The sequence below is a fragment of the Panthera tigris genome, chromosome D2, assembly GCF_018350195.1.
Source record: "Panthera tigris isolate Pti1 chromosome D2, P.tigris_Pti1_mat1.1, whole genome shotgun sequence".
In the NCBI taxonomy this organism is placed as follows: domain Eukaryota; kingdom Metazoa; phylum Chordata; class Mammalia; order Carnivora; family Felidae; genus Panthera; species Panthera tigris.
Genome location: NC_056670.1, coordinates 14,157,716 through 14,185,679, shown reverse-complemented (window position 1 = coordinate 14,185,679; position 27,964 = coordinate 14,157,716). Strand labels below are relative to the sequence as shown.

At 52.1% G+C, this 27,964-nt stretch overlaps 1 protein-coding gene across 1 annotated transcript in view; it reads left to right on the top strand.

Moving 5' to 3' along the window:
• Nucleotides 1–27,964, top strand: part of SLC35F3 (solute carrier family 35 member F3) — a 406,084-nt gene that overhangs the window by 284,282 nt on the left and 93,838 nt on the right. Inside the window, exon 3 of the mRNA XM_042960391.1 lies at nucleotides 20,025–20,349. Coding sequence (XP_042816325.1) covers nucleotides 20,025–20,349 — 325 coding nt within the window. The remainder of the gene's footprint in view (nucleotides 1–20,024; nucleotides 20,350–27,964) is intronic.

The window sequence follows — 27,964 nt, the reverse complement described above, 5'->3', positions numbered from 1 at the left end:
ATTTGAGAATTGGGTTTTTAAGTGGGGAGCTTGTGTGATTTTCTAGGTATCCCTGAGTTAGGTCATGGTAGCCTCACCCTAGTATAGGGTTTTAAATTGTTGGAATTCTCAAAATACCAGTGCGCTCACATACCAGCACACAGTTAATATTCTAGAATAATTTTATGTATGTAAGTTTGTAAATCTGCAGCCTCACCACACTCACTCCCCCCAGAAAAGTGTGCACTCAGGAGTGTCCGCTCTCACATGGTCAAGCCACAGGAACTCCTTTTTTAAAAAGGAGTAGAGGAAATATTTGGTGGGCGTTAAGATTTTTTTGTTGAAACACAAGGCATGAGCTAATAGAGTATAGAAAATGAGAAACAGCATCCGGTTCTCAAAAATAAGGGGAGGAAGCTGAGATGAGATTTGGTACCGCCTTTTTGATAAGCAGAAGTTGATAGACATGAGGAGGTGATGACCTCTCAGGTATCAGAAGGTCCTGGAATATCCTGTAGGGGGAAAAGAAGGTTTAGGTATAACTACTTAATGAGTGAAGTTGACAGGAGTATTTAACAACACTTAATGAGTGCCTGAGTGTCTCAGTCAGTAGAGCGTCCAACTTCGGCTCAGGTCATGATCTCACGGTTTGTGAGTTTGAGCCCCGCATTGGGCTCGCTGCTGTCAGCATAGAGCCCCCCTTCGGACCCTCTGTTCCCCCTTTCTCTCTGCCTCTCCCAGACTCGCTCTGTCCAAAATAAATAAACAGAAAAAAAAACCAATACTTGATCATCTGTTTAACTTGTATAAGACATTGCAGTAAATAGGAAGATGCATAAAGAAACAGACAACTATTTATTGGGCACTTTCATTGTGAGCTGCCCAGTAGAATGAGTGTGGTGGACGGGCTAATTTTAAGTCTCAGGGGTATTTGCTTCGGCAGCAAGTAAAGCTAAAAATTGAAGTTCTGGGGAGACCAAGACTCCAGGAGGTGCAAAAGCATGATGAAATCTATTGAAACCATATTCAAGTGCAAGGAAATGAATTATGGATTACCTGATTAGTATCTCCTACCTGAATTAGAATAGTTAAGTGGAGTTTTTACATTTTACATCTCTAACAAGTGAATAGCATGGCAGGCTTTTCTGAGTACAATAGTAATTTGTTTAGACTGGAATATAAATCCCTGCTTGGCCAGTTTGCACACTCTATGACCTGGGACATTTTATATAAATCTCTCTTTGCCTCAGTTTCCCCATCTATAAAACAAGGTAACAGCAATCTCACAGAGCTCTTGTAAGTAAATAATAAAATGATTTCTCCAAAGCAAACTAACATGGTATTTGATACATAGTAAGTACTCAAAAAACAAGTAGTCATGTGATATTTGTTTTAGTTACTGTATATAATGTTGATTGATGAACTTAGTGAAACAACACATAAGAATATTATATTGCATATTTAAAAGGCCCTCTTTATATAACATGAAATTCTTTTGCTTTGGGCCTATTTATGCTTAATTTTTACAAAGAAGGGAACGAATAGCTTATTGACTTAGACTGTCCTCTCTAGGGGTCTTGAGACAAGTTCATGGAAGAGGCATATAATGTCGAGGCTACCACTAGAGGGCTCTGCAGAGACCCTATAATCCTTTTCCTTGGCTATAGTGATGAAGCAACCTTGAGAAACCATGGCCTTTCGCAGAGCCAGGGGCCATTCTGTCCATCGGGACTGTTCAAGAGGGCAAGGAATAACAAGATCCCTACAAGACCACTTGTAAGAACCACTTCTGCCAGGGACCCGAGGGTTTGCACGTGGATGGCACCAGAAACGACTGTTAGGAACCAGGCTAGGGTTGCCCTCTGCCTCTTACCACTCCACTGAGTTAGCCTTAGGGGGGACACGAGTTACATCGTATAGTAGAATATCAGCTTTGAGACAGGAAACCAAGCAGAGTTGGGAGGCTCTCAAACTCTGGGGAAGGACTTAACAATAACAAAACCCACCTTGAGTGACCACCGAATCTTCCGTTTCCCAGAGGAGGCTGGGACTCTGACGGGTACCTGGGCATGTGCGAGTGAGATGCCCATTAGGCCTCGTGGAGTTCTTGGGCTGTGCAAGCCCTGTGCATCCTACCTGGAGGGTGATGGCAGGGCACCTCGAATGATGCATTATCATTGCATAAACGTCCTGGGGACAGCCAATGATGCAGTAGGGATGTCATTGCTTTTTATCACACGTCATTGGCCAGTAGCTTACAGCTGGGTCTGAGTGGGAGCAGTGAGACCAGTGTGTGCAGAGGCAAATGCCAGACCGGCGGCAGCAGCATGAACCCGGGAGCTGGGCAGGGATGAAGTTTCTCCACTTCCCAGGGAGTTGGGACTCGCTGGACCCGGCCGGTGGGGCAGGAGCAGAAATCTCAAGCCTTCCTCTTGTTGCTGCTTTGCTCTATGGACTTTGCATCTTCTGCCCCCCCACCCCCACCCCAAATTGTCCCCCGAGGCCAGACAAGATAACGTGCCCCTAGACTCTTTCAAAGAAGTTCACACAAGCCGTTGGGGAAGCTTTGCTTCTTTCCTGACTTCTTCCTGTAAACCACAGCTCAGGACTCTGTGCAGGGAAGTCGGCTCTCAATTCAAAGTCAAACGCCTCGCATTTTAAAGTCGAGGCTAAGTTCTCCGGTGTCCCCTCCCGCGAGCCAGCGGGTGGTGGCAAAGGGCAGACCTGGGAGCTGATGGCCAGCCCCGCAGGAGGCCACAGCCGGGACAGGGCTGGGAGGGAGGGCCCGGGCTGCTGCTGCGGGGGGCCGGGCGTCCCAGGGCGGGGGGCGGAGCAGGTGAGCCCGTGGGGTGGGCGTGGGGAGCGCACTTGTACGTGACGTTGGAGTTTGCAGCAACCTCCAGGCAGGAGGCTGTGGGCGCGTGTGTGGAGTGGCTGCGCGGCCAGGGAAGATGTGCTCGGAGGGGCGGCCGCCGCAGTGAGCCGCGCGGCGACAGGAGCCCGGCCGGCAGCCCCGGGGGCAGGGCCTGAGCGGCCAGCCGCTCGCGCTCCTCCGCGGCGGAGGCCACCGGGACCGGACCCGAGAGGCGCGCCCCGGCCGGCCCCAGGATGTAGGCGATCGGCGGAGGCGCTCCTGCAGGCGGACGGCTCATCATGAAGAAGCACTCGGCCCGGGTGGCCCCGCTCAGCGCCTGCAACAGTCCGGTCCTTACCCTCACCAAAGTGGAAGGTAATGGCCCCGGGGCTGGAGGTGGGGGGCACCCTGCTGGGGCTGCCTGGCCGTGGGTGCTGCCGCGCTCCCCAGGAAGCGTCGCCCGCAGTGCAGCGCCCCGATGCCTGATGCCTGCGGGGGGCGGGGGTGGCAGCTGGAGAGGTGGCTCCCGGGCGCGCCGGGCTGAGCTGCTGCGGGGTCTGCGGGGCTGTCCCCCTGCTGCCAGAACACAGGGCTGGCTCCTCCCTGCGTGGCCCCCAGTACATCTGGCAACAGCAGCGGGCAGCGGTGGCCTGAGCGCCTGCCTGTCCTGTCCTGAGGCACCTGCCAGCTGGGGCCGAGGAGGAAGGGGTCTCCCAGACACTAACCAGTGCTCTCCTTCACACCAACCCCCACCACCACACTGCACACACAGGCGCGCGCGCACACACACACGCACACACACACACACACACACGCACACACACACACACTTGGAATACCCTGGGTTTGGAGCGTCACCCCCACCCCCACCCCCACCCCTAGGAAGACCAGAGGTATTGCTCAGCTGGTGGAGGAAGGAGATATGTATGTGCCGCAGCCCAAATCAGCCTTCCTGCCCCTGAAGCCTGCCAGCCCCCCAGCAGTGTGAGTGCCCAGCTCCCTGGGAACGGGCGGGCAAGCAGGTGAGAGAGAAGCCACCAGCAGCCTGTAAACAGGTCCTTTCCCCAACTCAGGGGAAAGACACAGACACTTACTCAGACACAGCTGTTATCCTGCTGGAGTAAAGGGGACCTCCCTTTCTGATGGGGGGCAGGGAGGGGGGATGCAGAGAGAGACCAGGCTCCATCCTGAACTGCTTTAACGGGAGGTGGAATGACTGAGTCTTCCTAGAGCTGGCCAAGTTAGCCAGGCGAGGGCTGGGAGGGAGCCCCCGGCCAGTGGGGACAGGAAGGCAGACCCCTCGGTTCCAGGCCTTCGTGTCTCCTGAGCTAACAGAGCCCGGTGCAACCAGTGTGTAAGAGAGAGCCCAGCTTCTACCTTGTCCCTGGGACTGCAGCCTGGAGCCCAGACCTCTGTATGATGGCCTCCAAGGACCTGTACCCCTCATGAGTCCTTGTTTGTCACAGTGAGAACCAGTAAGAATGAGATGGAAACTTGGGGCGGTTGTGTACTCCACACGCAGCCCAGCCGGTCCACCGGGGTCGACCAGGAGCCTTCCTGGTACCATCACCCCCCCATCGAACAGCTAAGGACTGTGAGACCCTGCAAGGCGGATTGACTTGTCCAAGACCCATAGCTAATGGGTGGTGAGACAGGAATGGACTTCTGGGCCCTCTGATCCCAAACCTGTGCTTTTCAGGACATGATTCTTCATGAACCTGCAACTCCTTACCATTTGCATCATTTTCTGTCTAAAAGAGGCTGATTTTATTTTTACCCTTCGTGTAGCTGTCTCTTCCCCTTCCCCATCCCGATCTTAGGAGAGACATGGTATCTGTCATCTACACCTAAGTTTAGCGCATGTGCCGACTTTCCTAAGGGGTTCTGCATTTCCAGGCCTTCTCAGGGACACTGCCCAGGCATGCGTGCAAGATGGGGGAGGGGAAGGATTGGAGGATGTGTATGTCCCATAGGGAAGCTGGACATGTCTGCCCACTCCTGGGGTCCTTGTGGGAAGTCACCCACCTCCACCTTTTAAGTACAGCAGGCTGGTGCTGCTTTCCAACAGCAGAGTGTCCCCCCCGCCCCGCCCCTGCCCCTGGCAATCCCCAGCCCATCGTGCAGGACAGGTCTGAGCTGCCCGCGGAGTCAGGCTGAATATGGACGGCGAGGTCACCCAGGCTGGGTGCCGTGACCCCAGAGGTGCTGCAGGAGGCAGGGAGGGACAGGCCAGCCCCAGGTTCACCTTCAGGGAATCAAAATGGGGATACCCTCCTCCGTTGCCTTAGGTGTAACCGTCAGGTGAACTCTGAGCCTCCCGCCCACACTGACAACCTTAGCAAGCCATGGACTCGGTTTTTTAACCAACATTTGCCCATACGCGTCTGTAGCGGAAAGTGTATTTCACTGAGAATCGGAGAGACCGGGGATGAAGACTGTGCTCTTCTCTGCCCCCCGCCCGACTTGCGTAAATCGTGAGCGCTGAGCCTCAGTTTCCTTGTTTTGAGCCCTGGTAAAACAGAAGCCATAAGCCCACCTCAGCTGACTTTTGGGAATGCAGTGAGGTAGGATGGGTGTTAAGACTTAGCCCATACCTGGCACACAGTAGCTCCTTAAGAAACGTCTGGCACTCCTCCAGTCACAGACTGTCTTGTGCCTTCAGCAAACCTTCTTGCTCTCAAAGAGTAAGGGAATGAGGACGGTATCTAGAAGCATCCACAGAGTTCCGGTGATGCTAGAAAGCCCCCAGTTCCCTTTTTGCATAGGATACCTCTGTGTATGTCAGCAGAAGTCTGCAGGCCAGGGCCAGATAAAACCTGCCATTGGTACGCCCGGGAATACATGTAGCACTTTCTCTCTGCCTTTTTTTTCTTTTCTTTTCTTTCTTTTTTTTTTTTTTTTTTTTTTTTTTTTTTTTTTGCTTGGTGTTTTTGTTCAGTTTGGCTCTTGGTCTATTTTTTGAAACCATTTACATCTTATGTGCTCGCTTTGGAAGTGCTGAATCATTTTGTTTTGCCTTGGATGCACAGGGCAGGGTGGTCCCCATCCTGTGGCTGTTTCTGTGTGGCTGGCAGACGGGCTATAGTGACAGAATGCAGCCAGCAAGGAATATTTATTGGGTTGTGGAGTGTGTCTTCTATGGGGAGGCAAGAAGGCACCAGCGTGCAGCACATATAAAACCAAAATAGAAAATGCAATGCCGGGCTGAACTGAAACACAGAAAAATGGACAAGCGGACTTCATTTCCTCGCCGAAAACCTCATCCCACCCGACTCCACATCCGTCACCCACTTAGCGAGGCCCTGGAAACGCAAAAATAAACAACAACACTAGCTTCGTTTCCTCAGGGAAGTTTTCAGTCTAGTGCCAAAGAGACGTGCAGATAGATACATTATCTAGCGTAAGAGAGAAAGTTCTGGTACAGAGCTAAGGACAAAGTGTCACGGGGACGCTGATAATTGAGTAATCTAAGGAGGCCCTCGCGAGGAGGAGACCTCCTTGAGAAGACCTTCCTGAACAAGAGGAGGCCTGTCTGAGGAGGAAGCCTTCTGAGGTAGAGGTGTTGTAACCGAAGTGAGAAAACTTGTCGGGCACAGAAGGGAGGGTGAGCTGTTTCAGGCAGAAGGACTGGTGTGTGCACAGGCTTGGCCAGGAAGCATGAGAAGGGAGAGCAGCTGGGCCCCAGAGAGGGGTTGAGGCTCGAAAAGTGGTTTCCAGCCAGGTTGATGGCATCTGTCCCGTCTGACAGCATATCTCGTTCTCCGATCCTTTTCCTCCCTTTCCCATCGGATGCAGACACTGAGCATCGATCAGTGGTACATCTCTGGTAGAGCAGTGTTTCCTGGGACCGTCTACATTCACAACCAGCTAAATCACACTCGGTAGAATTACATTCAGTAGGAATCAGTAGTTGAGAAATGCAGTAGGTTTCCCCAAGAGGCTGGCGGTGTGTAGTATTCTGGAAAGAGTGAGGGCTTTAGCATTAGGTGGGCCGGGTTTCGTGCCCACCTCTCATGCTGACCTGAGTGACTTCGGCAAATGACTCAAGCTCAGGGGGAATCCGTTCTCTTACGTGAAAGCGAAGAGGGACGAGACGTCCCTCTTAACACTGAGAATGATTGTTTTTGCGAATGTGACTGCCGTGTTGCAAGACACTTTGTTTGGGGAGATGGCCGCCTTCCTGCTCTTTCTCCCAAAGGAAGGATAAGCATTGTTACCCCAACTGATAAACAAGGAAACCGAGGTTCAGAGAAGCTGTTCCTGCAAGGTCATGCAGTTTGAAAGTAAGCATGTCAGGCTGCGTGTCCGGATCTTCACTGGCTCCAGGGTGTTGCAGAACCTCTGTACGACTGCATTTCATTTGATTGGCAGTGGGAATTGCATCTGCTCATGGCACTCTGTGAGGGCTGGGTAAATGTTTGCTCACTGGAGCTCCCGCTACAATATGGCGTAGAGGTCTGGACTGCCCCTGGGACTCACAGACCCACTGTCATTGATATGCTTAGTATCTCTGCTCTGGGGCCGTCAGCCTGTCTCAGTCACCCCCAGTGTAGGTGTGGCGACTGGGCTTCTATTAATGGGGTAGGACGGTCATCCTGGGGTGCCCCGTTATCACATAGGTGGAGCCCCAGCCCTGTTGGTCCCGTCTTACAGGAGTCTTGAGAAACATACTGCCAAAGGGTTCCTGTACCCAAAAATGTTTGCCTGGGTGGGTGGTCCCAGACCTGAAAGTTCAGTAACAAAAGTCATTTGTCATTTGTGTATTGAACACACACGTTACCTAGTCCGCACAAGAGAATGAACTGGATGTTGCTTGAGGACGCTAGAGGGATAAATTACACAGAGCTCCCAAACAAGGGAGAAATGTCACAGATGCCATGTTGGAATCTAATTTTCTTTTTAATTCCATGAAAGGATGATAACATAAATGACGCGTTTCAGCAGAGGGTGCGCTCCTGTCTGGCTGGGACGCAGGTGGCCACTAAATAGCTCTCTGGCCACCAGTTCCCCCCCCCCCCGCTTTGCCAAAATGACATAAATGAAGGACACGCTTTCCTGCTGAGCCTGGAGGTGGCCTCAGGATCTTTCTCATCTCCAAAATGCAGGTGATGACTGTACATCCTTTGGAACTGGACTTGAGCACGATCAGGACAGTGTGGTAGAGGCTGTTCCTGTGCCCTGTGCTGTCATGGGCGGGAGGTATGAACACAGTGTTCCTGGAAGAGGCAACCCACAGACAGAGGTGCACAGCTGGGGAAGGCTGGCACGTGGCAGTGACCTGTGTGCCCTCTCCTGGGGCCAGAGCTCACGCTACCTGAAGAAGTAGTGGGGGACGGAAGGGGCCAGGGTTCAGAGGCCTCCTGAATGCTGGGCTCAGGAGAGTAAATTGCAGCAGGGAGGAAGGGGAAGCCAAAGAAGGGGGGAAACACACCATCAAAGTCGGAGAAAATTGGACAGTCTTCTATAGCTGTGGTGTTCCAAATGGGTCACGAAGTCTATTTCATCCATCACAATTAATGTTTTTGAATGAAGACAGGAGGATAGAGTCAACAGTGTGAAAACGTATCATGGTTTCGGGTGGAGTGCTAGAAAGGGAGCCGCCAAAGGCAGCTCTACAGGTGAAGCCCGAAGGTTCTCCAGGAGCAGAGATGCCACGAACAGTAGTGGCAATGGCAAGGGTGGGAGGGGAGGCACATCCATGAAGGAGAGTTGGGGGTCGGGTTTAGATGGGCTGAGCCGGAAGCCTTGGCAGTGCCTTCACGCGCAGGTGTGGAGCGGGCCAGGAGGTGGAGGGAGGGGTGGCGAAGGCTGAGTGACTGATGAGGTGAGAGCTGGCTCGAGGGGAGGGAGTGGGCACGTGCAGAGTCCTGACAGCCACGTGCACCTGGGAGACAGGGCGGGAGAGAAGTCCCCGCGGGCCGAACCAGAGGACCCACATCATAGGGCATCATAGCAACCACAGGAGGAAAACCCAGAAAGAGCGAGCGTGACGTGGTTGCAAATACAGTAAAACCTTGCTTTGCGAGCATAGTTCGTTCCAGAAACCTGCTTGCCATTCAAAGCACTCGAAGCAGATTTCAAGAACCGTTGGCTCAGTTGTGATCACGTGACATTCGGCGGCCCCTGTTACTCAGACTGCAAGACGTCGCTCGTTTATCAAGTCAGAATTTATCAGAAACGTGTGCTCGTCTTGCGGAACGCTCGCAGAACAAGTTACTTGCGATCCAGGGTTTTACTGTACGGCCAAGGAGGGCGGTTCTGTAGAAACGATTTCAGGTGGGTGCTGGTCTGCCGGCCAGATCTCAAGGGGTGAGTGTTGGGTGAGGCAGAGGAACAGCAGGTGTGGGGATACTTGGTTAATGTGTTTGGCAGTGAGAGCGGTTCTTTAAAGATTATTGACTTATTATTTTGAGAGAGAGAGAGGGAGAGAGAGGGAGCACGCATGGGGGAGGGGCAGAGAGAGAGGGGGACAGGGAATCCCAAGCAGGCTCCGCGCTGTCAGCGCAGAGTTCGACGTGGGGCTCGATCCCACGAACTGCAAAATCATGACCGGAGCCAAAATCAAGAGTCAGACGCTTAACTGACTGAGCCACCCTGGCGCCCCTGGCTGCGAGAGCAGTTCTCCACCTTCAGAGGGAGGAGAGAGTTTGAAAGCAAAGCATTGCTGTAGACCAGAGGAAGGAGGCTGGTTCCAGCACAGGAGAAATGTGGTTCACGCAACAGTGGCCGGGGAGGGGGGTGGGGGTGCGGCAAGGGGCACGGGAGGAAAGCACAAGACGAGAGAAGGGGGCGGTGGCCCTGAGAAAGAGAAGCGGAAGAGCTGATGAGCAAAGACACGGAAGTGTGGACACGGCAGGGGAGGGAAGTCAAGGACCTGAGCTGGTGACTTTGATCTTCTTTGCAACGTAGGACGTGGAATCCTCTGCCGAAGATCTCGGATGGGGACTGGAGGCTTCAGAGGTGGGAAGGAGTTCAGAATAGCTGCCTTGGAAGAGCCAAGAAGAGATGTAATTCTTAAAAGCCTTTTTGGCGAGTGATCCGTACTCACTGGTTAAGACATCGTGTGACTTGGGAAAGCGTGTGTGGGGAGGAACACCGGGGGAGGGTCGGGACGCTGATGTTTCCTTTCCTGCTCCCCCGCTTGCTTATTAATATACTGGACGTGTCACCTCACCTCTTGGAGCCCGGCTCTTCTTCTCTGAAAAGATGGGGGATTAGAATAGATCTCCTACCCACTGTCTTCGCAAGACACATTCTATGAGTCTAGGAAGTAGCTTCCTCATTAGCAGAGATGGGTTTATCTGCTTAAAACCCTTCAGTGGCTATACTCCAGAGAGCAGGGCTCTGAGGAAATGAAACCCGGCAGAAATAAGAAATTCAGCCTGTGTTGTGTGCGCGCACCATGTGCGTGCGTGTGTGTGTGTGTGTCCACAAGGAGGCATGTACTCTCGTGGTATTTGAACATGGGGAGGAAAGACCAGCTGTGTGAGTACAACTTGCTCCCTGAATCTTCAGCAGCCGGAAACTGCTGGCCTCCAGAGACGACCCCCAGGTGATGGGGCGATGCAAAAAAAAAAAAAAAAAAAGTACAGGAAGATCTCTGGAAGGTACTGGAAGTCATAAGCCTTGCTCGAGGCAGGCCTGGGTGTTTTTGTAGAAAAGCCTCATGGTTCGGGATTAGCCGAGCCACGTCCCCGTCAGTGGGTACAGAAGGCGGGAGACAAAGCTTGGGAGGAAGAGGTTCACACGTTCAGGCCGACCCCACTTCCGGTCAGAACGCGTTCAGTCCTGCCCGTGCGTGACCCTGCTGAGAACTTGGTGGTCTGTTTCAGAAAACAGTGCTTTGTTCTTCAAGGGAAATCGAGTAGGAGCCCATGCCATCAGCTAAAATAGGGCCCTGTTGTCCCACTCCCCGCTGGGGGACAAGGCCCCAGGGCGCACCCCTTCCTGCCTGTGGAAGGATTCTGCCTGGAGGGGCCATCCCCGCATCCAGCCTACCCTCTTGGGAAACCCTGGCCTGTCCCCGTGAGCTCTGCCAGCCTGAGCTCCTGTCCACGCAGAGGTCGAAGGGATCCTCTGACTAGGAAACACGTCAGCAACGGGGAATGTGTGCGTGTTGGCCTGTGTTTGTGTGCGGGTCACCGGCAGCCCCCAAACATCACCGGCTGCGTGTGGTGAGCCCCTGCTGTGGGTACAGAGGTGTCTTGTGCCCGGGGCTGTGCAGATGGCGAGATTCCCGGGGACTGTGTGGGCCACTCACTGGCAGGGCGGCAGAGTAAGACTGGATGCCTGCGAGCTGGCTGGAAGGCAGGCCTTGCTCCCCTCCCAAGGGAGACGTGCACTTCTCCTTCCCTGGGGCTCCGACGGCTGCCTTGAAAGGTTACCTGTAGCCAGTCACTTTCTCAGATGTCACGTTCGCCTGAGGCTGTGTACCCGTCGGGATTGTCTTAAAGCCGGTGTTTCCACACTTGAGTGTCATGGGGGGCTCTCTAAGGAAATGCAGAGTGGGGTGCAAATGCCACTGCAGATGTCCGGGATGTCTGGCCGCTGGCCAGATGTGGGCATGACCCAGTCTAGCTCTCTAACTGCCACAGGGTAGGGCTTCAGGGTTCACCCCCCCCCCGGTTCTGTATCCACACCGGGGAAATCATTTGGGTTTTTTATTTGTATTTTTTAACGTTTATTTATTTTTGAGAACGAGTGAGAGCACAAGTAGGGGAGGGACAGAGAGAGAGGGAGGACAGAGGATCTGAAGCAGGCTCTGTGCCCACAGCAGAGAGCCCAATGCGGGGCTCGAACCCACAAAGCACGAGGTCATGACCTGAGCTGAAGTCAGACGCTTGACCGACTGAGCCACCCCGGCGCCTGTTTGGATTTTTAAAAAGAACTTTGCCATTGCCTTGTGTTCCGTCTCTGCAACTGCCTCCGGGACTCACTTTCCAACAAAGGCCTGAGCAATTCACAGGAGGCGCACGCGTGTGAGATAGCATCTCACGTCTCTAATCCAGCGATCGGTGCAGTTACTTCTTCTCCTGAAAGGTTATCCAAATAAGCACCCCGTCCTCTGCAGCTTGGCCCCACGTCGTGCACGGTGGCGGTCACGGTCTGTGTTCCCACCCCCATAACCACAGCGCACAGCGCTGTGACTCCCTCAGGTTATTCCGCTGAGGCTGCCCTAACTAAGCACTGCGGACTGGGTGACCTGGAGGGCGGACATGGGTTTCCTCGGTTCTGGAGGTGGGAAGTCCCAAGATCAAGGCGGTAGCAAATCTGGTTCCTGATGAGGGTCTCCTCCAGGCTTGTAGAGGGCCGCCCCTTCCCTACGTCCTCACGTGGCCTTTCTTCTATGTGCACCCAGGGAGGCAGAGAGAGAGTGAGCTCTCTGCCATCTCTTCTTACAAGGCCACACCCTGTCAGACCAGAGCCCCATCCCTATGACCTCATTTGACCTTAAATACTTGATTAAAGGCACCGTCTCCAAACACAGGCACGCTGGGGGTGAAGGCTTCAATGCATGAATTTGGTGGGGAAGACGCAGAAGTTCATGACAAACTGCTCCAGGATGGTAAGTCCTGGCCCAGAGTCCCATACCCAGTGAGGCTCTTCCAAGGGTCTCTCTTCCAGAAACCTGAAGCCCATCTCCAGCGATCTGCAGTTCTGACTGGGGTGTGGGGCACCACGACCCTAATCCACTTTCGTAGGGGAGAATAAGGGTGCTCTCTGTTCCTGTCAATGTTTGGGAGTCAGAGGCTTGGAAGGGCATCTCAGCCCCTAACTAACCTGTGACCTTGGAGAGCAACTGTCAGGTCCTCAGCCGTCCGATCTGCAAAACAATAGTCATACTGACCGCCAACATTATGACAGGTTAAAAAAAAAAAAAAAAAAAGATCTATAAAATCCTCTCACAGAGAGTAAGGCGTGTATACAAGTGACGTATACCTGTCACTTACCCTTTTCCTGCCTGTGCCCCCACCTCTTCCTTTCTCAGGGTCAACATCCAACTTTAATCATCTGTGGATTCTATTCTTTCCTTGTGACCAGTGCTAGCCAGGAGCACGTATGAATAATGCGAGTATTTTCCGACCCCAAATCCAGGAGTCCAAGCATGGTCTGGCAAGTACGGGTGGGCATAACGGGTCAGGGTATGTGAAGTGGGCATTGCTTTGGGACATCCAGCCTCTTCTTCCCTCTTCTCCAAGCCACTACTTACACACACACACACACACACACACACACACACACACACACACACACACCATCGTGCATAAACTCACTGCGCAAGTATTGAAAGAGTATATCAGGTAAGCAAAACCTGAAGTGCATTTTTGGGAGATGAATTACACTTGCACATGGCCGTAAACAAAAACTTTCTTCTGAGCTCCTCAGTTTTACAAAAGCTACTTAGCTGGGTGGCCTGGCTCCGAACCGGTGTATGCATCGGTGGCCAGTCAATGGGCAGTTTCTCATCAGGCACTCTCCCCTGGGCAGTCCAGGACACAAAAACGAGAGAGTAGGTTCTGGTTCCCAGAGCACCTCTCAGTCGTGCCCTGTTGGGATGGCGCTGGAGGCACAGAACCTCGTAAGATGCGGGCACGTAAGCACTGCCCCTTTGTGCTGCAAAGACGGTGTCAGTGAATGTTAGTTGGATAAGCAGCCTAAAAACATAACTAGTCCACCCGAGAGAAAGGAAAACATACAAGTAACACAGAGACTTTTATGTGAGCGTTCACAGCAGTGTTATTCACAATAGCTGAAACCTGGGAGCGATGCACCTGTCCGTCAGCTGATGAATGGAGAAACACAATGTAGAATATCCATAAAATGGAATGCCACCCGGCCATAAAAGGGAATGAGCTGACGTCACGTGCTACAACATGGACGAACCCCAAAGACGTGATGGTCAATGAAAGAAGCCAGATGCAGAAATCTCCCTATTTATATGAAATACCCGGAATAGGCAAATTGGTAGATGGCAGCTTTGTGGTTGTCTGGGGTCGGGGTGGACAAGGATGGCTGACTGAAAGTGGGCATCAGGACTCATTTTGAGGTGATGGAAATGTTCTACGACTGGATAGTGGTGATGGTTTCACAATTCTGTACATGTAATAAAAATCGTGCATTGTACTCCTAAAGCAAGTTAACTTTATGGTTACGAAATTTATGCCTCCAGAAGGCTATGAAAAATAATTATGTAAGTCTCATTGATGGAGATGTGGTTGAGGGCTACCTCCTCCCAGTAGAGACCGGGTATTGCCTTTAGCTTCTGGGAGGCTGGGACCATGCCAGCCAGTAGGTCTTTGATCCCGGCTCTGGGACCATGCCAGCCAGTGGGTCTTTGGTCTCAGCTCTGGGTCCTTTACCCCTAAGACATGATTTGGGCACTTACTAAGTGCAAACTTCCTGGATGCTTTTTCATAGAGTCACCAAAAGTCTACTTGTCCTCAGGCGACCTCAGAAAGAAAGTTAGTGTTCTCTTGGAAATTTGGAGGAGCTATTTGATGGGAACTTTAAGTTAAGAGTGAATGCTTTTCCAGTTTTTCCTCCTTTCTCATGATAGAAATGGGCTTTCACTAAATAAACGCAAAAAGCCCCCGATGCATCACTTTCGCAGGGGAGAGCAGCGGACAGCTCCTGAGGCTTGCCCTGGCCTGAGAACGAGTGGCTAAAACAGACCTCCAGCTCACCCATTATGAGCTAGGGTTTCCTTGTCCTGAGCAGACTCTGTCTCTGGGAGCTGCTGCTGCTTGACCCAAGACGGCGAATGCATTCTAAGTGCCAGTAGGAGACCAGCAGGGCGTGTGATGTTGCAGGTGGTAGGACCGAAGCATGGTTTCAGTAAATCGCCTGACTCCGGGACAGAGCTCCGGATGGAAGTTCATGCACCGGTGTGGTTACGTCTCACCGCGTCGTGAAGTACACGTTGTGCATAAGAGAACACTCCTCCGACTCGGGGAAGAGCCCTCCTGTCCCCCAGCGCTTCTGAGTGAATCACGTGGCATAACCAATAGGGAGATGCTTGCGTCCACAATTCCAGCGTGTGGCAGTACAACCAGGGGGCCAGGGCGTATGGTCCACTTTGCCCGCAGAACTGTTGAGGCTAAAGTGTTGAGGTTAGGATGGAAGGCGCAAGATCGTAGAGAGAAGGGTAGTTAGTTAGTGGTTGGCGGGAGGGGGTGTTGGAAGAGTGAAGGTGACATAAATAGCATTCCTCGTCGTACGACAATGGTCAGAGGAGCCGAGACAGGAAACAGCGTGAGGCTAATTCCGCACTGATTTCTTTGAGACAGTCCGCACTTCCTGTCTCAGCTGTTCTACTAAAGGAGTGAAATCAAAGGCAGAGGAGTCACTTGACTTGCAATTTAGGATGGGAGGGAAAGTCAGCAAGAGTTGCCTGCGCTTGAAGACTTGAGAGGTTTTTGAGAAGGGATGCTGCACCCCTTGTTGTAATTCCTTCTCTCTGAAGTCTGAGCATAAATCAGTGCATTTAAAATGACCCTGAGAATGGTACCTGACATGGGGTACGTTTGCTGCCTTTCAAATAGCAGAGAACCAGGGGCGCCTGGGTGGCTCAGTCGGTTAAGCATCTGACTTTGGCTCAGGTCATGATCTCGCGGTTTGTGGGTTCGAGCCCCATGTCGGGCTCTGAGCTGTCAGCACAGAGCGTGAAGCCTGCTTCGGATTCTGTGTCTCCCCTGCTCACGCTGTCTGTCTCTTTTCTCTCAAAAATAAATAAACATAAAGAATTAAAAAAAATAGTGGAGAGCCAATGCACCTGAAAACCAAATTTATTATATCACTCTCTATTTACTCCTTAACTAATTCTGTCTATTGGTTATAGATGCTGGGGTATGAACTTCCTAAATAAAGAACGACTACCACCTGAATTTTCTCCCATCCTTTCAGCCACCCTGGCCGAGTGTCTGACCAAGGCAAGAACACTGTATGTTAACTAACTTGAATTAAAAAAAAAAAATTGGGTATCAAGGTGGGGCAAGGTGGCAATGGATTTCAGACCCCACCGCCTTCCTCACTGCCCCTCAGCACGCCCTGTGTATTCCTGACCCTGAACTTTGCTCCACTTTCTACTCAGGGCCTGTCTTTCATCCAGGCCAGCCTTCTGCATCATCTGGTTCTTTCCACCGGTATCACGGCCCATGCTGGTCGTGCTCTGTTCACAATTTCCATTACAGTCAAAAGCCCTCTGTTTCACACATGACTGTTCTGTAGTTCTTTCACAGGTCTGTTTTGTCACTCCCAGGCAGACTGTAAGTTCCTGAAGAACAGTTAACCATGCTTTATATTTATTTCATTGACTGCCTGGAGCTCTTGGCACGGGGCAGATGCTTCATGGCAGCTCCCGAGTCAGCTGAGATATTCCTATGATACATCATACTGAATGTCGCCCTTTGAAACTTATGAAGTCCAAGTCCATGCTGTTATGTATTCAGTTAAATGAATACTAGAAGAAATACAGTATGATCCCAGTTTTGCTGTGTGTGTGTGTGTGTGTGTGTGTGTGTGACAAAGACACTGAAGACCAGGGAGAATGTGGCAAAATCTCCATGGTATTATCTCTGGGTACTAAACTTAGTCTGTAGTCCTTATTATGTATGCTATTCAGCAATTTTGTGAACTACTTGTAAAGAAAACTTTCAGTTTATGGGAGATAGATCTAGTATTAGGAATGAATGAGGCAATGCAATCGATAAGTAATTATTATTATCATAAGAAGCTCAGTACAGTGAAATGGAAAGTTGGCAATGAATTTGGCTTGGATGCCTACGATTCCTTGTGGGTCTGTTCCAGTGTTTCCCAAAGTGTGTTCCAAGGGACACCATTCCTACCACAGGTGTTACGTTTAAATAATATAGGAAACACACATTCTGTAGCTGTGGAAATTCATAATGCCCATCAGCCCTGAATACTCCTTAAGCAAAGCAACCCGGTTCTGATCTATCTACCTAGTATTCTCCAGACTTTTCTGATCATGGAATCCTTTTTTTCTTATAATGCCTATTAATGTTGGGAAACATTGTTCTATCTTATTTTTAAAGAACAGCCTAGATTGCAGTTTTGAATGTCTTTATTTTGCTTGTCTATTTTTTTAAGATTTTTTATTTTAATTAATCTCTGCACCTAACGTGGGGCTCAAACTCACAACCCTGAGATCAAGAGTCACACGCTCTACCAGCTTGTGTATTCTTAATATTCCCTTGGTTAAATGATCCAAAAGGCTTACAAAATTAAGAGTATAACTTCTCATGGGGCGCCTGGGTGGCTCAGTTGGTTAAGTGTCCGACTTCGGCTCAGGTCATGATCTCACTGTTCGTGGGTTCCAGGCCTGCATCTGGCTCTGTGCTGACAGTTCAGAGCCTGAAGCCTTGTTCCGATTCTGTGTCTCCCTCTCTCTCCTCCCCCTTGCCCATCTCGAGCTCTTTCTCTCTGTCTGTCTCTCTCAAAAGTAAATAAACATTTAAAAAATCTTTATAAAAAAGAGTATAACTTCTTGATTCCAAATCTATGGGAGTATTTTAACACAGCGTTACATGATTTGGTGACTTTCTCTTTCATCGGAACAGCACACAGCCATCTGTCATCGCTTAATTCTTTAAGGTGTTTATTTTTAATGTTTATTTGTTTTTGAGAGACAGGGAGCACAAGTGGGGGAGGGACACAGAGAGAAGGAGACAGAGGATCCGAAGCAGGCTCTGCACTGACAGCAGAGAGCCCGATGTGGGGCTCGAACTCACGAACCGTGAGATCATGACCTGAGCCGAAGTCAGACGCTCAACCGACTGAGCCACCCAGGTGCCCCTAATCCTTTAAGTTTTAAAACTGTATTTGGCACAGAGAAGGGCTAAATGAAAAAACAAAAAACAAAAAACAAAAAGCCGCAAGCCTGAATTTACTCAGCCTCCTCCAGAGTCCGTCTTTAGTAGGAAGTTAGTCGTGTGAAACTGCATTTGATTTGTCCGTGGACTTTTTCTTTCATCTCCGTAGTTGTCTTTTCCATGAGTTTTTGACACTGGTAACGGTGGTTGAGAAATCACCCCCAACACTGCTTGGAAATTATCCCCATTAATGAAGGCTTGCAGGGTTAGTCCCGCATGCCCGGCAATCAGTGTATATAAATTGAAATATGCGTGCATCTATCTGAAATTAAATTTCCCTTAAGTTGCGGGGATCCGCTGGGAACAAAGTCAAGCCATCCTGGTGGGAGGACATAACCCAACAGGATGCGAACCTGCTTGCTTTCGCCCTCCTGTCTGCTGCCCTCCAGCCCATGACAGAGACCCGCCACTTGCCGGAAGCTGAGAGGGTGATTGAGCATTTGATTTTCCAGAGGCCTTCTCGTTATCATATACACTCGCATGAAAAGTAAGAGGAAGAAAGAAATTAAACACTAATAAAGCAGGCAAGGAAGCACACTATAAATGGTGTCGAGCAGGATTTGAGCTAGCAAAGGACGTGATGGCTCACGTGAGTAGGCACGTAAGGCCTGGTAGAACCTTTGGCTAAAACAGATACAGCCGGGGGCTGACAGTTGGGTCAGGATTTTTGCCTCGTGCATTTACTGTTTTAGAGAGCATCATACACGAAGCTCAGTTGACCGTCATGAAAGCCATTTAAATCACTACTGTGTTTAAACAGAAAATATAGGGGCGCCTGGGTGGCTCGGTCGGTTAAGCGTCCGACTTCGGCTCAGGTCATGATCTCACGGTCCGTGAGTTCGAGCCCCGCGTCGGGCTCTGTGCTGACAGCTCAGAGCCTGGAGCCTGTTTCGGATTCTCTGTTTCCCTCTCTCTCTGCCCCTCCCCTGCTCACGCTCTGTCTCTCTCTGTCTCAAAAATAAATAAACGTTAAAAAAAAAATTAAACAGAAAATATAGAGTATGTTTGGCCCCAGGAGATTTTGCACTGACTCCTGCACCCCTGTAATAGACACGGCCTTTGAGCACTGGGCACCCCCGTCCAGCCAAGTGCCGGGCTGACCGTCTGAAAGGCAAGTGCGCCGGAAATTTGCATCTGTCCATGGTTACACCCTACGCACCGTTACAGCTCTGTCTGCATTTCCAGCTGACCGGCTTGCACACAATCGTGAATGAAAACCAAACGGTGGAAAATAACGTCTTTCTACCTCCTCTTGGTCTGTGGGAACGACTCTGCCCCAGGGCCAGGCTTCGGGCTGCAGGCTGGCTCCCAGAAGTCACGTGGCTTAGAACGGGGTGTCTGAGGCCTTCCACAGCCTCCGCTGCCAGAGGCTGTGGTTTTTAAGTAACGCTTCGCAGTGGGACTGAAGGCCGTCGGCAGGAAGACAAAGCAAATAGAGAGAGAAGAGGGGGACCGTCTATTTTTGCCCTCCACGCGGAGTAAGATGTGCATCTTGGCATTCGTGTGTCGAACGGGCAGAAGGAGCTGGTGCCCGTGGACTGGGAGCTTTCAGAGGTCAGGGCCCGTGCCCTCCTCAGGCACGCATCCCCGGACCCGGCATGCCCGGCGCCCCGGGGCACAGCAGGACGGGTGAGCCGACACAGACCAGGGTGAAAATGTTTCCGCCTCTCCATGCGTGCTGGAGACGTGTTTCCCAAACACTGGTGTGCACGCAAACCACCTGTTGAGAGGCAGATTCTTTTGTATATGTATAAATATAGCACGTATCGTCAAGTTGCCTAACATACAGTGTATACAGTGTGCTCTTGGTTTGGGGGGTAGATTCCCATGGTTCATCGCTTCCATACAACACCCAGTGCTCCTCCCCATGGGTGCCCTCCTCAACGCCCATCACCCGTTTGCCCCCCTCCCCCACTGCCCATCAACCCTCAGTTTGTCCTCTGTATTCAAGACTCCCTTGTGCTTTGTGGAAAGGCAGATTCCGATTCGGGGCTTCTGGAGTGGGGCCTGAGAGTCTCCCATTTCCAACAAGCTGGGGGTGAGCGCTAATGGCTCCTAGCCCACGGACCACGCTTTGGGGGTCGGGATCCTGGAGGATCACTAAACCAGCGAAAACGTCTTCTGTTTAAGTTTTGTTCCAGAAGGCTGCCGCGGCCCCTCATCCCCTCCCTGGGGCGGCTGGCCTTGACAATGGCAAGTGGGGTCGGGGGCCTTCCCGCTCCCGCTCGCCCCCGGGTTTCGGGGGCGGCGAGGTGAAGGCGTGGAGGCCCCCAGGTAACCAACCGCTTCTCTTCCTCCAGGGGAGGAGCGCCCCCGGGACTCCCCGGGCCCGGCGGAGGCCCAGGCGCCGGCTGGGGCGGAGGCCGGCGGGAGGACGAGCCACCGCTGCTGGAGATGCTCCCGGGCGCAGCTCAAGAAGATCTTCTGGGGCGTGGCGGTCGTGCTGTGCGTGTGCTCCTCCTGGGCGGGCTCCACGCAGCTCGCCAAGCTGACCTTCAGGAAGTTCGACGCCCCCTTCACCCTGACGTGGTTTGCCACCAACTGGAACTTTTTGTTCTTCCCGTTGTACTACGTGGGGCACGTCTGCAAGTCCGCAGAGAAGCAGTCTGTGAAGCAGAGATACAGGTAGGCACTTCCGTGGGGGCAGGCCCCGCGCTCCGGGCCGCTCTGTTGAGTGCTGGCGCTGCGTCGGGCCGGGGGAAACAGCGGTCAGAGGTCACGGTGTCACCTGCTGTCTTAGTGGGGCGAGGATCAGAATCCTTTCCCCTTGGGGTGGTGAGCACCTGCTTGCTTCCTGTGTCTTCAGCCCGAAGAAGTGCTTTATGTGAAACAAAAGGCAGCATCTTTCAGAGACAGCCTGTGGTAGGTCCCCAGAAAGGGGACAACTGGGACAGCTCTGTCGTTCTATTGCCCCTCCTCAAAGACTTGATCGTTCATCCTCTCTCCGACCTAGGACAGCTCCTTCTTTGTGGTGTGATTGCCTGGGCCTCGAGAGGGTGGCTCTCAAAATCAAAGCAGCGTCTAGACCTTGTTGACTCTACTTTCCCACATGGAGTCCATTGGTGTGACCTTCCTTTCCCAAAGAAGCCAGAAACCCTGACAAACTCTGTACCTCTGTATACAGCGGGGTCCCCCCAGCCTTCCTTAGAAGTCACGTTGTCGGTGTTGACCCTGAGTCCTCATCCTATGCCAGTCGTTGGATCTCATGGTTGCCCTGATCGGAGGCCTTCCTGCTGGCCCAAATCTGATCTACTCAGGGAAAAAAACAAAAAGAGGCAAGAATGCTGGCCAAGGTGACCAGGTGGGCCCTGGGAACTTATCTTTTTGTCAGCCCTCGTGGTGGGGAAAAATTTGAAAGTTGAAGGGTCTCCTCCCCACTGCCTTCTTTCCCACCTCACCCCCACCCCGCCAAACACATGCCCCACGAAACCACCGCGCCCCTCGTACCATCTGCTCCGAGCTCCGCCCCTGTTTTCAAGCTGCCATTAGACATCACAAGGTAACGAAAAACATCACGGGCCCGAGGAGCAACGAGTTTGGGAAACGGAGGTCTAGACTCAGATCAGAACCTTCCTGCGGGAATCTATCATTATGTCGCTGTCAGTTACAGGCGGACGCGTGAGGTGCCCTACTTGTTACAGTTCCGAGAGACAGAATTTGGACTGGAAGACCAAATTGGAAGTCGGACCACTGATTTCCAGAGGAAGGGGCTCCAATGGAGCATAGACGGAGTCATAAGGCTAGCTTCACACGTCCCCTGAGTGGCAAGGAATCCGAGCAAATTCAGTAGACAAGGCCCCTAGGAGCAAGGAGCCTGAAGCCTGGAACTGGGGCCCAGACCTGGGGCATTCTCAGCATTGAATTAAACCAGCGGCTCACGGGCCAGCCAGACATTGCTAAAGAGGGACTTCATGCGCCTCTCCTGAAGAGCAGCCAGACGCAGACTGAAACAGATAGGTCTAGAAACTTCCTGAGGGCCCAAGATTGGCCCCAAGGCAAGAGAAAAATAACGGTCTGCTTTTGGTCGCAGACAAGAACAGACACTGGGTAAATGATGTATTTAACAGTCACGTGGCTCTACGCAGAGTTTGTGATGGAGCGTTTGCCTTCCGTGAAACTGACTAGAATAGGAAGCCCCTTTCCCTTAGCAAAGAGTTAGAAGTGAGCTTATGCCCCCTTTCTTGGGAGAGAATCACTGGCGGAGAAGATGACGTGTTTCTCCCTGCTCCCTTCACCTGCGTGCGCTTAACAGGGCCTCCCCTGAGGACAGTGGTGGCTGCTGCTTTACACACGTGTCCTCACGTGACCGCCACTCGCCTCGGGACAAGACAGGCACGGCTGGCTACTCCGGGCAGGCCTCGAGCCATGTAACAGACTGCTGAGAACAAGCACAGAAAAAAACCAAGCTCAGGGCAGGGTAAAAAGGCCAGGTGGGAAGCATGAGAGGTCACCTAAGTGGATTAGCTAAACACAGACATCAGTCAACACCGACTGCAGAATTGTCTTTCTGCGGAACGTGTCTGGAGAATCAAGACTTCCTGCAGAATCACGAAAAGGTTGTGGAGGCGGAGCGATCCGGACAGCAGGAAGGAGCAGGGTCCGTAATCACAACATACATGGTCAGCGAAGCCACCTAAAACCTTGCCCAGTCTCTACAGTAAAGCTTAGGTCCGCCTCTTTAAAAAAATCTTTCTAACCATCTTTTTAAAAATCAGCTCTAAGCAGAACGGCCCATTTGCTAACCAGTTGAGTGGGTAGCTTGGTCAAGCCATGCACACCACTGAAGGGGCAAGGGAAGATTCTTTGTCAATAAAAGGGAGAGAAAAAATTTTAGCCTCACAGGCTTCGCTTAGGAGATCATGACTCTGTCACAACTCAAATTGGGGGTTCTCTAAACAGACTTTGGGATTCCCAGAACTCAGGGAAGACTGAACTCACATCTCCCCTCTTTGTGCTTTTATCAGAATTAGCGCCAGAGAGGGAAGGATCTAGAGTCAGCGGAAGAGATGTGTCTCTGACTAAAAGTGCTTCGGCAGGAAGCTGGGGAAAAGAGGACAAAGGTGGAGACCTTTTTCGCAGAGAGGGGAACAGTTAAGCCAGCTCTTCTTGTGGCTATCAAGCAGTCTGATGGAAGTTTCTTTTCCCCAAGCCCTCCCCACCCGAGCTGTGTTCCCATTGTGAAGCCAGAAAAGTCAGCCGAAGTGGAAAGGAGAGCATACGTTGCCTAGTGCACAGCCCCTGCAACCCAACATGTCCACCCGGGATCTTGCTGGACGGCACATGCTAATTGGGTAGTTCTGGGTGGATCTGAGTTTCTGCTTTCCTAACAAGCTTCCAGGAGATGCTGGTGCTGCTGGCCAAGGGCTGTGCCTTGACTGAAAAGGCCCAGGAGTTGTGAGTCTTAGCTACAGGCTTTTAAATGCCGCTAATCTGACCAGATGTAGGAACCAGGCTTCACCATCCCACGTGGAACCGATGAGTGACTCACTTCCGGCCCCGGGGCTGTTTGAGCTCAGGTCCTGTGCCACTTTCGAGAGAGGAGAGGCTCCATGGGCAATCATTTAAGCTGTGGGAGCCTCACATGCTCGCTCGTAAATGGGAGGTGATGACACGTGCCCCGTCTTGCACACGAGATTGTTGTGCGATCAAATGAGGCACCATCCATGCAAGCGCCCTGTGAACTGTGAAATGCTGTCCTCTGTGGGTTATGTGCTAGGATGGAGCCCGTGCTTGGTGCGTCGGCCGCCTTGTGATGACCGCTTTTAATGACGGGGGCGGGTCTTGGGGGAAGTGCTAACCCTGCGGCGTCATGCAGGTGTTATGCCTTGGAGAAGTCAACTCCGGGTGCTGCTGGCGGCACGGGGCATCCTGGAGCTGGCCCGGGCTTCTCACGATTGGGCACTGTTGTTAGGAATTAAGGGCACAGATGTGAAAACCCCCCAGCCCAGCTGAACTGGGTTTCCAGTCTCTGGTTCCCTGCTTCTTGCTGACGGCGGGCCATGGGGATGTGCCAAGACAGTAGTGGTGCCCGGGACCCAGGCTGGGCTCCGGCCATGGAGATGTGTGTGGGCGCCGCAGAAACCGCAGTCACCACGGGAAGGGGGCGGTCCTGTGAGTCTCCTACACAGCTGGGCACCCGAGGAAGAGGCCGCATCAGGTCCATGCCCCAGAGAGGGATGACTTTCTAGATCAGGAGGACAGCTTCTCACATCCCAGGGCTCACCACAGGGAGCGGAAATCAGCCAGAGCAGATCTGGGGCTCCTGCACTCTTGTCAGAAAGTCTGCCAGGAATTTCTTCCAGTAGTGACTTCTTTTCATAAGCAAATGCTAGAACCTTCTGCTATCGTGCAGCTGCCAAAAAAAGTGAACGATACAGTGGTGACAGATGTTTCCCTCTGCCTTTTGTAGCTTCAGCCTTCTGGAAGCTAGCCAACGGATTCTCTTTTAGAAACAGCGAGAAACATTCTGAGCCAAGAAAGGGGAAAGGGCAGTTTGGATACCTTTCATCTTAAATCTTATCAGGGCCCAGTGGGTATGGAGGTAACGGTCTTAATGCAGGAACCGTGTGTGTGTGTGTGTGTTTGTGTGTGTGTGTGTGTGTGTGTGTGTGTGTGTGTGTGTGTGTGTGTGTGTGGTCTCATGCAGCTGTAACATTCAAGGTCAAAGGAGCAAATTGGGGCAATTGCGAGCCAGAGGCTTGTTCGTTCTGAAAATGGCATCGCATGTCTTCTCCGGGTGGGGCACTAGGGACGTGATGATAAATGGTCCCTGTCCTCAGAGAGCACCTGGTGTGGGAGTCAGATAGGCAAGCAAGGTGTGGGGGTGTGCAGGGGAGCCCAGGAGAGAGGCCAAGGGCGTGGGTCCTCGGCAGGATGGGAAGGTTTCTTAGCGGAGATGACCGAGGGACAAGCTCTTTAAAGCCAAAGCACCCTGGGCCGGCAGAGTAGCACAGGGAAACACAGAGGGAACACAGAGGGAACACAGAGAGCATGGCATGCGAGGGGCTCTGACTTGGCTGTGGGAGGTAAGCTAGGCAGGAGCAGCCCCTGGCGATCCTCTCACACCTCCCACACCTCACACAGAGGTTGAATTCTTATGTGGATACTAAGGGGGAGCCATGGAAGGATTCTAGGTAGAACAGAGAAGCCATCAGACTGGATCTAGAAATACTACCACCACCATCAGACTGGATCTAGAAGTACCACCGCCGCCATCAGGCTGGATCTAGAAGTACCACCACTGCCATCAGACTGGATCTAGAAATACCACCACCACCAGACTGGATCTGGAAACACTACCATTGCCATCAGCCTGGATCTGGAAACACCACCACTGCCGCCATCAGGCTGGATCTAGAAGTACCATTGCCGCCATCAGGCTGGATTTAGAAGTACCACCGCCGCCATCAGACTGGATTTAGAAGTACCACCGCCGCCATCAGGCTGGATCTAGAAGTACCACCGCCACCATCAGGCTGGATCTAGAAATACCACTGCCGCAATCAGGCTGGATGTAGAAGTACCACCGCCGCCATCAGGCTGGATCTAGAAACACCACTGCCGCCATCAGGCTGGATCTAGAAACACCACTGCCATCAGGCTGGATCTAGAAATACCACCACCACCATCAGACTGGATCTGGAAACACCACCACCGCCATCAGGCTGGATCTAGAAGTACCACCACCGCCATCAGGCTGGATCTGGAAACACCACCACCGCCATCAGGCTGGATCTAGAAATACCACCACCACCATCAGACTGGATCTGGAAACACCACCACCGCCATCAGGCTGGATCTAGAAGTACCACCACCGCCATCAGACTGGATCTAGAAACACCACTGCCGAACACTTGTTGACGTCAGTGTATCTGGGGCACGTGGGAACATGTGGGTCACGCAGGTGTTGTTCCTCACCTTAGGAGCTCACACTGGAGTGGGAGAGAGACCCACGTGAAAATCACACGAGCTGTAAGAGACGTAAGGAGAAGGCAGGCAGGAGGGCGGGCAGTCAGCTGGCTGGCTGCGTGCATGGACAGGGCCCGGTACATGTTAGAGCTGTAGGTCAAACTGAGGCCCAGAGGGGAAGGGCTTTGGGTGCTGCTGGATCAAGGGCTTTATTCTCTAAGCAGTGGGATCCTTGAGGACGTTTTGAGTAGAAGACAGATAATCAGAGCTGCTTTCAAAAGTAAGGCTTCCGAGTGCTAATTATACAACTGGTTACAGAATTCCCCAATTCACATCCACGGCACCATGCCTCTCGGGTGTTTTCATTTTTCGTTTCTTTGTGAGGCTTTTTTAGGGGGTGGGGGGAGAGGGACCCCAGTTCCTGAGAAACGGCAAGATCTCGAGTGGTAAATCTTCAAGTGTTACGAAGCCAGATATCTTGCTTTGAATTGTCACTTCTTTACCCCGAAGCAAACTTTTGTTTTGCTGAACAGCATTCCAGTGGTTATTTTCTCACCAGACTCAGGCATTCTGAAAATAGGGGGGAGATTTTCTTTCCAGGAAACATCGGTACATGTTTGTTGGGCCCCATGTGAATGCTAAGGTTGCACCAAGGCAGCCCTAATTAGCGATGCCCCAGCACACCCCTGCCTTCCCAGTGCCATCGGGCCTTCTGTCTGATGCAGGCTGATGGGTTTCTTTCCTTGCCCTTTCTTACTCTGAGCCCCAGACGTGCTCTGGCCTGTTCTCCCATCCACAGCTCTTTATAGGGTGAGGGCACTGTGCAATCAAGGCAGCAAGGATCTTCAACTCTAGCAGGATGGACATACCCTTTCATTCATTTTACACAATCTGCCAGAATTCATTCTACAAGATCTGCCAGGGTTTGGTCACTGCTGGATCCATAGCAGTGACCCAAACAAGTGAAAATCCCCGCCTGGGTAGAACTTACATTTTAGCGGGGAAACAAACACGTAAATGAAATATAATGTGTCACGTGAAGCAAGGCTGGAGGGTTGGGGTGCCGAGTGGGGGGATATTGATGTTGGGATGGGGATCCCTCTGTCTCTTGAAGGGACCTGTGGTTACCCCCACACCTCCCCACCCCACCCAGACCCGAATGCCAGGGTTAGCCCTGGTTACCAATGGCTTGCTCGTTCTTGATCCCTACAAGCATCCATTTGTGAAGTAGGCCCTCGCCAAATGCCTACTCTGACCCTGCACAGCGGGGCACTGGGGAATGGAAGTTGCAAGCACATTTCTGCCCCTGAGCTGCTCATAACCCAGTGGGGGAAGCTACCTTTGTACCCCTGGATACAGGAGTCAGGTGGCAGGGAGGCCTGGCCTGTTTGGCCTCCTGTGGGACGGACCCGAGAACCCCGGCCAAGCCACCAGCTCACGGGGCCCGACGGGCGGAGGGAGCGGCACAGTGTCCTGTTTTCAGCGCATGCTTCTGCCCTCACCCTTCCTCCTGACTTGTAGCGGTCTTGTTTCCTGTCTCATTTTTGTGAATCATCAACCCCCAAAGCAACGATACATCCAGAGCCCTTGCAGTTGACGTATGATGTTTTGTTGTTTGCTTTTGTAACTGGTTTAGAAAAAGTGGGCAAAATATTTGGGAACGTTAGTTTTTAGTTTGGCCTGTGTCTTCTTCTTGGTGGTAAATAATGGTAATGATATATAGCCATCTTTATGCCAGGGGATCTTGGTCAGGCTTGCTGCCGAGGCGGAGTACCTTCCCCCTAGCCCCCCATACACACCACACATCCACACCGCACGCGTGTGTGCATTCACATGCATGTGCACGTAGCCATCTGAGCACACAAGCCATGCTCCAAGTCTAAATGGGACGTCATAATGGATCCCAGTGTCAGCAAAGGAAGAAATGAGAGGAGGTGGCTGGCATAGGTTAGATTGTCTCTGCCTGTTTTAAGATACCATTTGTAATAGTCAAGGAGGCATTAGTGGAGAAACGAAGCACAGAGCATTGTCCTCATGACCCAGACAGCGACAGCACCCTCATGCTTTTACACCAGGTCCCCCCTGCTCTACAGGGTCCGCCCCCGTGTCCTGTCATCATGGCCTTCATAGTTTGGCTCATTTATTTCTCTTCACGTATCATCCCCACCTCACCACCACATCTCAGCTAAACAGCTGCTGGCTCCAGCGAAATTCACGGATGACCAGACTCTGCTACAGAGGAGTCCAGAATATTCCACAAGTGATTTTTCAGCCTTCACCGAGGCAAGGAGGAAATACTGTGTTAGCTCCTGATCTCCTCTGTCCTCGCGTA